Raw genomic sequence first — 16,838 nt, forward strand, 5'->3', positions numbered from 1 at the left:
GGGGATTAGGAGGGTAAATAGGTGGGGTCACGGGGATAAGGCCTGGGCTGGATATTTGTCGGTGCAGACTCGATGAGCTGAATGGCCTCTTTCTGCCCTGTAGGGACTCTGGGATTCTATGACTCTAGGTGGCAGAATAAAACTAAACTTTTGTAATCATTTGGGTACTTCTTATGCTGCAAATTGCAGAAGTAACTTGTCCTTAACTTTCTGGCTGTAAACTTGATCCCTATCAGCATCTTAAATTAATAGATAAGATGCAGAATTTAAAACATCAAGCCCCACTATGGAATTTAATGCTTATTTTTCTCAATGTGTAATAAATGAGTTAACAAACTTCACTTGATATGGCCTCCATCTGTTTCTGGAGATGAAATGCAAATGATGATTAAATGCTAAAGGTGTATAAATAGTATGAGTTCTCCCATATTTTGCTTAGATTCAATTTTTACTCAGATGTTAAAATGCAAACAATGCACATTGTGGGATCTGTCATTTGAAAAGTAATTCATTTATTTTTGCCTTATACCTTCAAATGGGATAGAGGTGAGGTCAGAGGGCAGGAGGTGGGGCATGCTGCCTGAATGTCCCATACGGTGTGGTTTCACTCTTGCAGTTGTGCTTTTTCTTTGTGATCTATATCTCAACTATATCTTGAAGCAGAGGGAAGAACTGGTTGCTTCTCCTGAGCAAAATGTGAAAATTGGAGTTTAGCTCTCACTCAAGTGTGGAATGTAGAGACATTCGCAAGAGCAGAAGGGAAGGTTCCGAGTTCTGGACTCAGTGGAAAATGAGGCATGTTGCAGAGAGGAAGAGAGCGGGAGAAAATAAACAACAAATGGTTTAGGATATAATTGAACAAAAGCAGTTCTGTGCACAAGAAGAACCATCTAATTGAACTGGAGGGGGTGCAGAGGTGATTCTCCAGGATGCTGCTTGGGATGGAATATTTAAGTTATGAAGGGAGGTTGGATAAGTTTGGGTTGTTTTTGTTGGGAGCAGAGAAGACTGAGGTGGTGAAAAAGATTGCGGGGCATGGACGGGGTGGATAGGGAGCAGCTGTTTCCCCTTAGTTGAAGAGTCAGTCACGAGGGAACAAAGGTTCAAGTTGAGGGGGCAGGAGGGTTGGAGGGGTTGGAGTGAGGAACATCTTTTTTACCCAGAGGGTGGTGAGGGTCTGGAATGTGCTGCCTGGGAGAGTGGTAGAGGCGGGATGCCTCACATCCTTTAAAAAGTACCTGGATGAACACTTGGCACATCGCAACATTCAGGGCTATGGACCAAGTGCTGGGAAATGGGATTAGGTGAAAGGTCAGGTGTTTCTCACGTTTCAGCACAGCTTTGATGGGCAAAGGGCCTCTTCTGCACTGTATGATTTTATGTTTCTATGAATGCTGTCATTACATGGTGGAACAGTCCTGAACGCTTGCAGTGCAGTTTTTAAAAATTAAAATGGAAGTTTAGAGTGACCCAATGTAAATGGCTGATGATCTTAAGAATAGTGGTTAGCACTGCTGTCTCACAGCGCCAGCTCACAGCGGGTTCAATTCCTGGATTGGATGACTGTGTGGAGTCTGCACGTTCTCCCCAAGTCTGCATGGGTTTCCTCCAGGTGCTCCGGTTTCCTCCCACAGTCCGAAAGATGAACAGGTTAGGTGTATTGGCCATGCTAAATTCTCCCTCAGTGTACCCGAACAGGCACTAGAGTGTGGTGACTAGGGGATTTTCATGGTAACTTCATTGCAGTGTTAATGTAAGCCCACCTGTGACAACAATAAATGAATAAACTTTTTAGGATTGAAGGAGTGACTCAGGTGGTTGTCAGAATATGGGCTACGATAGTTTGTTGCAAAGTGCTTCCTCCAGTATTTGCAGAAGGGGAAATGAAGTGTTGGAACTGGCAGAATGAATGTCATTGCGGCACTCATGCATTTATGACATGTTATTGTTCTCTCTTTTGTGAAGAGTGAAGAGAAGAATCGACACATCCAGGAGCTGTTGGAGCTAGCTGAGCAGAAGCTGCAACAGACCATGAGAAAGGCCGAGACGTTGCCTGAGGTGGAGGCAGAGCTTGCACAGCGAGTGGCAGCATTGACCAAGGTGTGTACTGGCGGCATGTGAATCGGCCTTCAACAAAGAAGGGAAATCTCATAATTGAAAGCAACCCCTTGATTTGGTGATACATGACATGCTGTACTTATACTCTTAGGGATCATTTCTACATTGCTTCTTGGCCTTTTGGCTAAGATCAAATGTAGTATCAACATGCTGCACTTGGTTGAAGTCATTAGTTTACATTTTAGCTTCCTTTGAAGCAATTTTTTAAAGCGGCATCTGGACCTTTTGGCTAAGATGTAAATGAGATCAAGCCTTGGAGGAGGAGCTACACCTACTCCAATCAGCTTGGATCATGTAGATCAAACCCAAGACAGGAGGTGAGAGCCCTGTCTTGTCAGCTCGGATCGGGAATGTTTCAACTTGTTGGGACTCTGAATTGGACTTGATTTGATTGGATTGAATTGGAATAAAGAATAAATTTCCTATCCCTCTTTCAAAAGATATGAAGGGGTTAGTGTCACTTTAATTGTGGAGGGAAAATTAACAAAAATAAAAATCTAGTGAAACGCTTGCAAGAAAGACTATCTTGCGATATAAAGAGAAAGCACAGCTCCGTGTGCGATACATCATCCCTCATCTGAAGACCAGAAGTTTAACTAATGAAAGCTTTGTCACTGGTGTCACAGTTGATACAGCTGTAGGGCATCACTTCAGACAATTCATACCTTTTATTTTGATTGGTTTTAAACTGTTTATTTAACACTGGTTGCGGATATTTCTACATGATTGAAGATAATACCAAATAGCCCTTATGGAGACTTGGGCAGCAAAGTGGTTAGCACTGCTGCCTCACGGCGTCAGGGTCCCAGGTACAATTCTGGCCTTGAGTCACTGTCTGTGTGGAGTTTGCATGTTCTTCCCATGTCTGCACAGGTTTCCTCCGGGTGCTCCCACAGTCCAAAGGTGTGCGGGTTAGGTGGATTGGCCATGCTAAATTGACCCTAGGGGGAGGTTAGCAGGGCAAAGTTGTGGGGTTACAGAGATAGGGCCTGGGTGGGATTGTGGTCGGTGCAGACTCACTGACCAACAGTTTCTTTCTGTACTGGAGGGAATCTGTGGGGCCTTCACTTAGGTGGTTAATACTTTTCAGTGATCATTTGTTGCATCTCTAGACTTGTCTCACAATTACAGCTCAGAGCAATAAAGATCTGATTCAACTAATTAAAGATGTGCTGCTATCGTTTGGAACTTGGTGCTAATTTATAACGAGAAACCCTTACCAGGCGAATAGAAAAAAAATTCAAAGATCCTCTTGTGACCTTTACTTCAATGTCAAAAGAAGTGGTAAATAGTTAGGATATTTAAAGGAAATTCCCTTCATTTCCAGCCAGCTTTTTTAGTTGTCTCTACATCAAGATGACTCAGAAGCAGTCCTTAACAAGTACCTGTCAGCTCCCATTTAGCTCAAAGTGCAAGTGTCACTGAAACCTGCAGGGGGCAGTTCATATGCTAACTTCACTATCGAGCTCCAGTTGTTAGCAACAATGAGTCGACCCATCATTATTTCACTGCTCTATGGTTGACCCATCTGCCCTTTCTTCCCAAAGATGATGAAGGCAAGTTGTCTATTATTGTTTATGTTCCTTAAATCTCTGAAATGCCTACGCCTGCCTTACAATTTATTTTCTCCATAGAATGGATTAGCTGGTTTCTGAATGAGTGAGGATGCTATAAATTTGATGTTGAATTGTGTTATAATGGAAACACGCAGGTACTGGAGAGGCAGCCATAAACCATGTGTTGTGGAGAAGGTCAGAAAGTTCCTTTATTTGTGAGAGTCAGGAACAGGTATGAATACTGCGGTGCTGCAGTAAACACAATAATGGTCATAAAAGCAAAGGTTTCAAGGATCTTATTCTAATATTAGCCCTGAACTACTAAATTGCACACAAAACCAATGTTTACATTAGAATAAAATTCCTATTCTGTTCACCTATTCTCTCCTTTTCCCATTGTTCTTTTTATTCTTCAATTAGGTCACTGAAGTATTTAAGACAGAGATAGATAGGTCCTGTGATTAACAAGGGGATCAGGGGTTACGGAGAAAAGGCAGGAGAATGGGGATGAGAAAAATATCAGCCATGATTGAATGGCGGAGCAGACTCGATGGGCCGAGTGGCCTCATTCTGCTTATGTTTTATGGTCTTATTATCTTCACTCCTTTTTCAGCACCTATTGAATATATTCAAACCTCTATCTTCTATTATTTTAAGGCTTTTTTTAATATTACTTATCCTGTCCTCACTATTTTTCACTATGACCCTGTTTGATTCTGGCCGTTGATTTCTCTGCCTACCACTTTTCTTATTCCCCTTCCTGTATTTTATCTTTGTTCTTGATTCCCCCCCTCCCCTCCTCTGACTCCTCACATTGCTTCCCATTCCCCTGTCATTTTAGTTTAAACCCTCCCCAACCGCTCCAGCTAACATTCCCCTGAGGATGTCAGTGCCAATTCTGCCCAGGCATGAAATGTCCAGTTTTTACTGGTCCCATCTCCCCCAGAACTAGCTTCAATATTCCAGGAAATCTGAACACCCCCCCCCCCCACCTCACACCATCGCTTCAGCCACGTATTCATCCGATACAAAAACAGAAAATGCTGGAAAATCTCAGCAGTTATGACAAGCACCATTGGGGAGAGAATAGAGCCAACGTTTTGAGTCTAGATGAGCCTTTGTTAGCGTTTGCTGTATTCTCTCCCCACAGATGGTGTCAGACCTACTGAGATTTTCCAGCATTTTCTGTTTTTGTTTCAGATTCCAGCATCTGCAGTAATAAACTTTTACATTCATCTGATATATTGTGCTATTTCTATGACTGGCACTTGGCACTGATTGTAATCATGAGATCACTAACTTTGAGGTCCCACTTTTCAACTTACTTCCTAACTCCTTATATTCTGCTTTTAGGACCTCAGCCCTTTTTTTGAAAATCTATTTTATTTGTACCAATGTGTTCACCCTCTGCTATCAGAATCTCCTGCAGCCGCTCCAATACATCCTTGACCCTAACACCAGAGAGGCAACGTACCATCCTGGAGTCTCGTTTGTGGCTACAGAAATGCCTGTCTATTCCCCTGACTAATGAATCCCCTGTAACTAATGCATTCCCACACATGCTGTAAAAATGGATTCCTTTACTTCCCTTCCAGTCTGCTTTTTACCAGTACCTGTGTGTTTAGTAACCTTAAGTGGACAGTATGCAGAGTGCAATATTCAATGCAGTATATTAATGGCTCACCACCATCTTTCTAAGGACTGTTATGTGAGGGCCTTGCCAATGATTGTCATATCCTGTGATTTAATATTAAAGATAATCCAGTACTCCAACATCATCCAAAAGAATAAATGCAACCCAGCACCATTGTGGATTCGCAGACTATTCAGTGTTCCAAAACTGATAAATTTTTAAAGATTTGTTATTAATTATATTTGGAACTTTTGCAGTGTCTGAAATCTGTGAAACGTTTTTTTGAAGCAAGTTACAGTAGAGTTCAATTTCTCAATTAAATTGATACCATTTCAATTTAATTCACGTTATATTTGGTGTATATTCATTAACAGGAAAATCTGTGTGGGAGAAAAAGGGAGCTTCCATATTTAAGATGTTGATTTTACCAGAGCACTCAGCCTCCAAGTACTTGATGCTAATTGCTTCTGTGCCTGAACCTTTGGTGAACATTAAATTCTTTATAAAGTATCTGAAATTAGATAGCTCTTTCAAAAAGCTGGTGGAATGGCAACAGGTGAATGGCCAACTCTCTCGCAGGAGATTCTGTGCTTCCAAAAAACCCATTTAATCGTGCACACTCTGTCTAGGCTATTACATTGTAGAGCCTTGTTAATTTAACCAGAATAAGCACTTCTGTATCAATCACAGAAATTGTTTTACACAGCTTTCATACGTCAGTTACTAGCCATGCAATCAATCCATTTCATTTTCTTTCTGCATTTAAAAGGCTTTGGCTTGGTCCTGGATAAAATCTGCTCTAACTGTTTGATGATGACCAGACTTAGGAAATACCCAGCCAGTCAATCAGTACCTGTAGAGATGACAACTTAAACATTCTAAGAATTTGCACTGTTAACCTGTCTCCCTACAGCTGCTGAATAATCTGCAGAATTTTCTGTTTAAGTTTCCAGCCTTTGCAACATTTTATTTTCACCTTTCGATGATGATGACAGGAAGGCTATGGCAGGTGAGAACCTAGAAACTATCATTATCACAAAAGAGAGAGTATTGGGCAAGCAAATGGGGCTAAAGGTAGTCAAGTCTCCTGGTCCTGATGGAATGCATTCCAGGATACTAAAAGAGATGGTGGGAGAAATAGCAAATGCACTAATGGTATTTACCAAAATTCGCTGGACTCTGGGGTGATTCCCGCAGATTGGAAAACAACAACTGTGACACCACTGTTTAAAAAAAGGAGGGAGACAAAAGGTGGGTAACTATAGGCCGGTTAGCTTAACTTCTGTGAGAAGGAAAATGCTTGAATCTATCACCAAGGCAAAAAATAGCGAGACATCTGGATATAAATCGTCCTGTTGGAAAGATGCAGCGTGGCTTCATGAAGGACAGGTCATAGCTGACTAATTTAGTGGAATTCTTTGAGAACATTACATACACAGTAGACAATGGGGAACGTGTAGATGTGATGTTTCTGGATTTCCAGATGGCATTTGACAAGATGCCTCACCAAAGGCTGCTGCGTAAGATGAAGGTGCACGGTGTTACGGGCAATGTATTAGCATGGATAGAAGATTGATTAACAAAAAGCAAGAAGTGTGGGTAAGTGGGTGTTTTTCTGGTTGGCGATCAGTAACTAGTGGTGTGCCTCAGGGATCAGTGTTGGGACCACAATTGTTACAATTTACATAATGGAGTTGGAGACCAAGTGTAGTGTGTCAAAATTTGCAGATGACACTAAGAGGTCATCTTAAGAAAGTGTGCAGAGGACGCTGAAAATCTGAAAAGGAAAAGATAGTCTAAATGAGAGGGTCTGGCAGATGGAGTACAGTGTTGATAAATATGAGGTTATCCATTTTGGCAGGAATAACAGCAAAATGGACTATTATTTAAATGGTAAAAAAATTGCAGCATGATGCTCTGCAGAGGGACCTGGGTGTCCTTGTGCCTGAATCTCAAAAAGTTGGTTTGCAGATGCAGTATGACATTGAGAAGGCAAATGGAATTTTGTGCTTCATTGCTAGAGTTTAAAAACAGTGAGGTTACATTGCAGCTGTATAAGGTGCTGGTGAGGCCACACCTGGAGTACTGTGTACAGTTTTGGTCTCCCTACTTGAGAAAAGATATACTGGGACTGGAGGGGGTGCAGAGGAGATTCACTAGGTTGATTCCAGAGTTGAGAGGGTTGGCTTATGAAGAGAGACTGAGTAGACTGGGACCATGTCATTGGAATTCAGAAGAATGAGGGGAGATCTAATAGAAAGATATAAGATTATGAATGGAAAAGATAAGATAGAAGCAGGGAAGTTGTTTCCACTGGCGGGTGAAACTAGGACTAGGGGACATGACCTCAAAATAAGGGGAATCAGATTTAGGACTGAGTTGAGGAGGAACTTCTTCACACAAAGGGTTGTGAATCTGTGGAATTCCCTGCCCAGTGAAGCAGTTGAGGCTCCCTCATTGAATGTTTTTAAGGCAAGGATCGATAAATCTTTGAACAGTAAAGGAATTAAGGGTTATGGTGAGTGGGTGGGTAAGTGGCACTGAGTCCACAAAAAGATCAGCCATGGTCTTATTGAATGGCGGAGCAGGCTGGAGGGGCCAGATGGCCCACTCCTGCCCCTAGTTCTTATGTTCTTATTCCGCAGAATTTTGGTTCAAAATCTGTCCTTATTTCTTGTTTTCCTTTATCTTGGACATCACTATAGGTCAACAGACAGAGTCAGATGCCAATACAGTGTACATTTAAGATAGAACAGAATCTGATAGGAAAGATAGAAGGACATTTTGTAGCTGCTGCAGAAACCATTGCAACTCTGAAGGAGGATTTTTGAGATGCATGAAATTATTGTAAATTTTAAGCACCAAGAAAAAGTTTGCTACCAGTCATGTTTTTGGGAACAAACAAAGATTCAGTAAAATGTATTTAGAATCGGAACTGTACATGCTGTTAAAACACAGGTTTCCTTAGTTCCTTTTCTAGACTCCCTCTGCTGGTATATGTGTGCCTTAAGTGGACAAAATGCACAATGCATTTTTCAATTCGTTACATCACCCTGAAGAATAGAGTTTTATGGACCTTTTCCTCCAAAGTAATCAGTAATAGCTGCAGTGCTTATTATTCTGCAGAAGCCAGTTACATTAACTAGTCATGTAGCATATGCTAAGAGATGTTGAGGGAGTTGGGAGAGGTTATAGTTTGATGAGTGGACAGCATGTGTGTTTTTTTTATTACCTAATTACAGGAAGAATTCTGATCACAATAAATGCAAGGGTTTTGGGTTTTTGCTTTTTTTAATGTAAAAGGTACTTACAGCTACTAATGTAAGCAGGTATTACTGCTGAGATCTGATATATCTAATTAATAGCCAACCAGCTCTTTACCCAGCAATTCCAAGTAATTATTGTTAGTTAATTAAAGCTTTAATTTGGATTGTGTTACTCTATTTCACTTCTCAGATGTTTGTATTCTTTTTGCACCGTCATTGAGGACCTCCGAATGTTGAATCACACCAGCTGTGTTTAGGTACCAAACCATGTGAAGAATCCCATATTTGCTCCAGGGTCATAACCTACCTGGTGTCAGATTTATTTTGGAGTGGGAATTAGCAATTTTCTTGACGAACTAGAAGTAAACTTTGTTATGGTTCAGGTTCGAAATGCCAAAGTGTTTTATGAAGTCCGCCTGAATCATAAGTTTTGCATCTTGAATTTTTTTATTCATTCATGGGACATGGGTGTCGCTGCCTGGCCAGCATTTATTGTCCATCCCTAGTTGCCCTTGGAGAGCAGTTGAGAGTTAACCACACTGCTGTGGGTCTGGAGTCACATGTAGGCCAGACCAGGTAAGGACGGCAGATTTCCTTCTCTAAAGGGCATTAGTGAACCAGATGGGTTTTTCCGACAATTGACAATGGTTTCATGGTCATCAGTAGTTTCTTAATTCCAGATTTTTTTAATTGAATTCAAATTCCACCGCCTGCCATGGTGGGATTCGAACCCGGGTCCCCAGAACATGAGCTGAGTTTCTGGATTAATAGTCCAGTGGTAATACCACTAGGCCATTGCCTCCCCCTAATTTGGCTAGCACAAGCATGTTATGTTCCACTTCAGATGTGATTCCAACCTCCCCCCTCCTCCCCACCCCTCCCTGAATGTCTCCCGCAGCCACCCTCTACAACTATCGCTGCCCTCTGTGGCAGTGCTCCACCTCCCTGCCCATATCGCTGGCACCTTCACGGCCACAAGGCTGATGGCGCAGGATATCCTGGCCCGATAAGATCATGATAGGCGAGAAGCCAGGTACAAACTCAATTTCTTTGCCCATCTAGTGATCTTACTGGCTCACTCTGCCCATTGAGCAATGAAATGCTGAAGTAAGGTTGTCCCCTTCCTTTCCATCAGTACATGTTGCTCGGGTTTGATTCAGTGGTGTTATCTTGAAGCCACGGTCAATTAATATCATGGAGCCTCTCCGATCTCGATAAACTCTGCAGCAACCACATTTTGACCAGGTTAAACGATGTCATTAATGAATAATAACCTTCCCTCTCCCTCCTGGTTAGGCAGAAGAAAGGCACGGGAGCATCGAGGAGCGCTTAAGACAACTGGAGAGCCAACTTGAAGAAAAAAATCAAGAGTTGGGAAGGGTAAGTTGCACATTGTTATTTACAGAATGGAAAACGTGGCATTTGCTGTTCCAACTGAAAATGCCGTGAGGAAATTTAGAAATGTAATACCTCCTGATGTGTTAATCACTGACTGCCTACATATGTCAGCTTTTTTATTGCTTATTTCCATTGCTTTGATCGCGGTATATTGGGAAATAAATATACTAACGGAGGCAAGTTTTCTACTTAGTGATACTGTTCAAGAAGATAATATGAAGATTGATTGGAGTCTCTGACAGTTTTGAAGGCATAAAGTTTTTGATAGTCTCTGTGATGGTTGTAGATTTAGCTGAAATGTCAGGGCCTGTTGGTGAGTTTGATAGAACAGCTTGTTAACCTGCCCAGTGTGCAGCATTTACCTCAAGCAAGGTTGGTTGCCAGGAGGACAGTTTGCTGCACCAATGTCAAACCTACATCTTGAGAAATTTTGCAAACGAAAGAGGGGAGTAGAAATAACATTGACAGGCAATCAGTTGTGCAAAGAGTTGTGGAAAACAGTGCTTTGAGGAATTAAACAGATAGAAGCTCTCAAAAATTGAACAGCAGAGTAAACAAAGTGAGCAAGAATTTCAGTTTTACTTCTGTAAGGAAAAGGCAAGCCACCAGACTGTTGTTACCTGAGGTGGTCATCATTCTGAGAGTCTTGCTCCTGACGTCTTCATGCACATCAGTTTGTATTTCCTTCCTCTGACAGTTTTCTGGAGTGGGAGCTCAGTTTAAGTTCATTTATTAGTGTCATAAGTAGGTTTGCATTAACACTACAGTGAAGTTACTGTGAAAATCCCCTAGTCACCACACTCCGGCGCCTGTTCGGGTACACTGAGGGAGAATTTAACATGGCCAGATCAAAACGACTTTCAGACTGCAGGAGGAAACTGGAGCACCCGGAGGAAACCCACACAGACATGGGGAGAATGTGCAGGCTCCACACGCACACTGACCCCAGTCGGGAATCAAACCTGGGTCCCTGTTGCTGTGAGGCAGTGGTGCTAAACACTGCCATCGTGCTACCCTATGGACCGAAGGAGCTGAACAGTAAAAAGGAAGTGAAGACATTTTGGGGGAATTATGTTTTTTAGGAATCACCTGTGGCAGGGACAGCTTGAGCATATAATTTTGGAAAAGAGTTCTAAGGAGCAGCATTGGGAGCTTTAGTCAACAATGAAGATAATACTGTGAAGTAAGAGGATAGCAATGTGAGGGGCCCTCTCAGATTGGAAAAACAATATGGTGAATAGTAGTTTACATTTCTACCTCAAACTTAACCATCTTCTGTTAACCCATTCTGCTAATTAGCTTTATTCTCCTGCAGTCTTTTACAATTGTCAGGACAACTTGCCACACCCAATACAAGTAGTTTTGCTTTGGGAAAACTCTGACTACAATGTGGATGGAGCGAGCTATCTTGGATCTGGTGTTATGTAATGAGGCGGGTAGAATCAGGGACCTTGCGGTGAAGGATCCTCTTGGGGAGAGTGATCATTGTATGGTGGAGTTTCTGGTGCAGATGGAGGAGGACAAAGTGGGTTCCCGGACACGTGTCCTTTGTTTGAACAGAGGGGAGTACGGTAGGATGAGAGAAGAATTGGCGAATGTGGACTGGGGGAGCGCATTGGAAGGTAGGTCTGCTGAGGAGCAGTGGAGGATCTTTAAGGAGATCTTTCTTGGTGCTCAGCAGAAATTTATTCCGATGGTCAAAAAGGACCGTAGGAGGAGAGGTAATAAGCCGTGGATAACGAAGGAGGTGAAGGAAAGTGTTAAATTAAAAGCGGAGGCGTTTAGAGTAGCTAAGAGTAGTGGGCGAGAAGAGGATTGGGAGAGGTTTAAATGTCAACAAAGATTGACAAAGAAATTGATAAAGAAGGGTAGGAGAAACTATGAAGCTGGGCTAGCGCTTAATATAAAAAAGGATAGCAAGAGTTTTTATAAGTATATAAAAAGGAAGAGGCTGGCTAGGGTGAACGTTGGACCCTCAGAGGATGAGAAGGGGGACTTAGTGGTAGGGGATGGGGAAATGGCTGAGGTCTTGAATAACTTTTTTGTTTCGGTCTTCACGGAGGAGGACGTGAATAATTTGCCGTGTGTTAGAGATGGAAAGGTGGTAGGACTGGAGGGTCTCAATGACATTACTGTCACTAGAGAGGCGGTGCTCGACAGACTGGAGGGGCTGATTGTGGACAAGTCCCCAGGACCGGATGGAATGCATCCGAGGGTTCTGAAAGAAATGGCGGAGGTGATAGTGGATGCCTTGGTGGTTATTTTCCAGACGTCGCTGGATTCCGGGGAAGTGCCGGAAGATTGGAAAACGGCTAATGTTACACCGTTGTTTAAGAAGGGTGCCAGGCAAAAGGCGGGGAATTATAGGTCGGTTAGTTTAACGTCTGTTGTAGGTAAAACGTTAGAATCCGTCATCAAGGAGGAAATAGCGAGGCATCTTGAGGGGAATTGCTTGATCGAGCAGACGCAGCACAGTTTTGTTAAGGGGAAGTCGTGTCTGACAAATTTACTGGAGTTCTATGAGGATGTGTCTAGGGCGGTGGATAGAGGAGAGCTGGTGGATGTGGTCTTTCTTGATTTTCAGAAGGCGTTTGACAAGGTACCTCACAAGAGGTTATTGCAGAAGGTCGGGGACATGGAGTTGGGGGTAGGGTGTTAGCATGGATAGAGGACTGTTTGTCAAATAGGAGGCAGAGAGTGGGGGTCAATAGGTGCTATTCGGATTGGCGGTTGGTGACTAGTGGAGTGCCTCAGGGGTTGGTGCTGGGGCCTCAGCTATTTACCATTTATATAGATGATCTGGAGGAGGGAACCGAGTGTATGGTGTCGAAATTTGCTGATGACACCAAGATTGGTGGAACGGCAAATTGCGCGGAGGGTGTGGAGAGTCTGCAGAAGGATCTAGATAGGCTGGGCGAATGGGCCAGGAACTGGCAAATGGAATTTAATGTTGTCAAGTGCGAGGTGGTCCACTTTGGTAGGAATAATGGTAGGAAGGATTATTACTTACGTGGAGAAAAACTGCAGCAGGCGACGGTGCAGAGGGACCTCGGGGTCCTTGTGCATGAGTCGCAAAAACCCAGCTTGCAGGTACAGCAGGTGGTCAGGAAGGCGAATGGGATGCTGGCCTTCATAGCGAGGGGGATTGAATATAAAAGTAGGGAGGTCTTGCTGCGGCTATATAGGGCATTGGTGAGGCCGCAGCTGGAGTACTGTGTGCAGTTTTGGTCGCCGTACTTACGCAAGGATATTTTGGCCTTGGAGGGAGTGCAGAAGAGGTTTACTAGGCTGATGCCGGAGTTGAAGGGGTTGAGCTATGAGGAGAGGCTGAATAAACTAGGCTTGTACTCGTTAGAGTTTAGAAGAATGAGGGGAGATCTCATTGAGACGTATAAGATGATGAATGGGATGGATAGGATAGAGGTGGAGAGACTCTTCCCGCTCAAAGGACAGTAGGACTAGGGGGCACAGCCTCAAGATAAAGGGGGGGGTGGTTTAGAACGGAGTTGAGGAAGAACTTCTTCACTCAAAGGGTGGTGAATCTCTGGAATTCTCTGCCCGTTGAAGTGGTGGAGGCTACCTTGCTAAATATTTTTAAGACGCGGGTTGATGGGTTTTTGATAAGAGAGGGGATTAAGGGTTATGGGGAGAGGGCAGGAATGTGGAACTGAGCCACGACAGATCAGCCATGATCTTACTGAATGGCGGGGCAGGCTCGAAGGGCTAGATGGCCTACTCCTGCTCCTATTTCTTATGTTCTTATGATTTTGAAACTTTCTGATAATGCCAAGGGGAATATTGGGCATAACAATGTGAAAGATTACAGGAGGACAAAGCAGAAAGGGACAGAGCAAAGCAGGTTAAGTTTGATGTAGAAACATGTGAAATTAAGAAGGCAAATGGAATTTTGTCCTTCATTGCTAGATGGATGGAGTTTAAAAATAGCAAGGTAATGCTGCAGCTTTATGAAGTGCTGGTGAGGCCACATCCAGAGTACTCACCCAAAGACCGGAAGATCCTGCTCGAAGTCAGTGGACCTTTTGCATGGTCCGTGTACCGCACCCGCTATGATTCCCATGGTGGGCGGCGGGACAGGAAAATTCTGCGCTCTATCTCACTGGCTAAGAACTGTCAGCATTTTCTGCTTTTACCTCCGATTTCCAGCATCTGCAGTATTTTGCTTTTGATCTCTTCATAATCTTGTTTATTCAGGAAATTGTTTACAGTTGAGTTAGAGAGATGGGGCAATAGGTCATTGTCAGCGCACTTCAACAATAATCTATTACCAGAGAGATAGAGGTAAAAGGTCATTATCAGAGTGAACTTCAACAGTAAACTTTCACAGGCTAGGCTTTCTCCAAATCTCACTTTGTGTGTAGATTCTTGGATTTATCATTACTCAAAAGTAAAATTGGGTATTAGTATTTTTCACTTTAAAAGTGCAGGAACTCTGGTAACATCCATGTCCCACATGTCGGTTTATTCTCCTGGGCATATCTACTTCACACACTTTTGAACCATTTGGATCATCTGCATTATTGCAACTGAGCCCATCTTTCATGTCGGACTTTGGTTTTGCTTTAAATTTAAGTTTTAAATCCTGTTGTCACACTTTTACTGCTGCCTCATACCACCAGGGACCCAGGTTCAATTCCCGGTGTGGGTGACTGTCTGTGTGGAGTTTGCACGTTCTCCCCGTGTCTGTATGGGTTTCCTCTGGGTTCTCTGGTCTCCTCCCACAGTCAAAATATGTGTGGATTGGTCATGCTAAAATTGCCCTTTAGTGTCAGGGGCACAAGCTAGGGTAAATGCGGTTATGGGGATATGTGGTCAATGCAGACTCAATGGGCTGAATGGCCGCCTCTTGCACTGTATGATTCTATGATCTTATGTCCAAAAATCCACACAGAAGATATGGTAAAACCTTTTTCCTTTCCTTTTGAGTTAAAGGGGCAATACTCCAAAAGCTCGTGCCACCAAATAAACCTGTTGGACTTTAAGCTGGTGTTATGAGACTGTGCCCACCCCAGTCCAACGCCGGCATCTCCACATCTTTTGAGTTAATGATATAGGACACTTTCAATTTATACGAAGAAGGTAAATTTGAAATGTAAGGAAAAGTAAAGCAAAGGAGGAAGAATTGAGTAAAGGTGGTTTAATGGGATGTAGGTTTCGCTGACAAGGAGCATTTGTTGCCCATCTCTTAATTGTCCTTGAACTGAGTGGCAGTTAAGAGTCAACCACATTGCAATGGACCTGAAGTCACATGTAGGCCAGACTGGGTAAGGGAGGCAGATTTCCTTCCCTAAAGGACATCAATGAAGCAGATGGGTTTTTGGAACAAAATAGTGATAGATGTTATGGTTAGCATTTGGATTTATCAAGTATAAATTTCCTCATTGCCATGGTGGGATTTGAACCCAGAGCATGAGCCTGGGCCTTTGGATTAGGAGTGCAGTGAGAATTCCACCAACTTCACCCAAAACTGAGAAGAATTTTTGAATTTGTTAAAATAGTTCATATTCTTTGGATTCAGATTGTAATAGAAAAGATACACCTGACTTTACTAGAAGTTTATTGTGATTGCGGTATTTATATAAAGAATGTAGAAGCTTAGTGGTTATAGTATTGGAGCAACAACCCATTGATGGTGGTAAATTGTGAAGTTCTTTAAATATGCGCGTATGATAGGATGATACAAAATTCTGAAAGCACCTACCAACAGATTCAAGAACAGCTTCTTCCCTGCTGCCATCAAACTTTTGAATGGTCTGATCATCTATAAAGCTGATCTTTCTCTCCATCCTCCCTGTAACTGCAACATTATATTCTGCACCTCTCCTTTTCCTTCCCCCCATGTACTCTATGAATGGTATATTTTGCCTGTGTAGCACGAGAAACAGTACTTCCCATTGTGTCCCAATACATGTGACAGTAATAAATCAAATAATTTATGAGCTAGTACTCGAGATAGTGACCAAGCAAGTTGCCAGATTGTCAGGAAAACCAAGTTGGTTCTCTGGGGAGAGATTTGGGAAGTTGGTTTAAAAGGACAGTGAGTATTGTTTCTGGAGTTGGTTTGCTTTATATTTAACCAACGTCTCTAATCCTGACCACAGGCTCGGCAACGGGAGAAGATGAATGAAGAGCACAACAAACGTCTGTCAGACACGGTGGATCGACTGCTGTCAGAATCCAATGAAAGGCTCCAGCTCCACCTGAAGGAGCGGATGGCTGCTCTGGAAGAGAAGGTCGGTGCTTTCGGGTTAAGGGTTTGCGCAGTCAGTGTTGGAGGGATGGGGAAGGGCTGGTGAATGAAACATTGTCAAGAATCTGAACTAGTTGTGGTCGTCAAGGAGGCCTGTATTTTCAATGTTGGACATCACTGTTAATGTAAATATAAAGCAAAAAAAAATCACCACTTCAAACCTGTTACATCGATTGCAACGCACGGAGCCATTTTCACAATTATAGAATCCCAACAGTGCCATTCGACCCATCAAGTCTGCACCAACTCTCTGACTGAGTATCTTAGCCAGGCCCTCTCCCCCGACCCTATCCCCATTGTCCCACACATTTCCCATGGCTAATCCATCTAACCTGGACATCTTGAGACACTGAGGGAGAATTTAGCATGGCCAGTCCACCTAACCAGCACATCCTTGGAGGAAATCGGAGCACCCAGAGGAAACTCACGCACACACGGGGAGAACATGCCAACTCTAAACAGTCACCCAAGGCCGGAATTGAACCTGGGCCCCTGGCACTGTGAGGCAGCAGTGCTAACTGCTGTGCCACCATGCTGCCCCAGTAAAAGAAGAGTGAATTATTGTTGGTGTGATGGCAGTTTGAAATTAAGCATCTAGT

At 43.1% G+C, this 16,838-nt stretch overlaps 1 protein-coding gene and 1 non-coding gene across 2 annotated transcripts in view; both read left to right on the forward strand.

Moving 5' to 3' along the window:
- ppfia4 (PTPRF interacting protein alpha 4) overlaps positions 1-16,838 on the forward strand; it is a 607,182-nt gene that overhangs the window by 516,274 nt on the left and 74,070 nt on the right. The window contains exons 8-10 of the mRNA XM_080210286.1: positions 1,966-2,100; positions 9,870-9,953; positions 16,091-16,222. Of these exons, the coding sequence (XP_080066412.1) occupies positions 1,966-2,100; positions 9,870-9,953; positions 16,091-16,222 (351 nt within the window). The remainder of the gene's footprint in view (positions 1-1,965; positions 2,101-9,869; positions 9,954-16,090; positions 16,223-16,838) is intronic.
- On the forward strand, positions 2,223-2,414 carry LOC145357181 (U2 spliceosomal RNA). Its single transcript, XR_013889267.1, has one exon. It is a non-coding gene; the product is annotated as a U2 spliceosomal RNA (small nuclear RNA).

Source organism: Carcharhinus amblyrhynchos, chromosome 22 (genome assembly GCF_965287045.1).
Source record: "Carcharhinus amblyrhynchos chromosome 22, sCarAmb.v2.hapA, whole genome shotgun sequence".
Taxonomy (NCBI): Eukaryota; Metazoa; Chordata; class Chondrichthyes; order Carcharhiniformes; family Carcharhinidae; genus Carcharhinus; species Carcharhinus amblyrhynchos.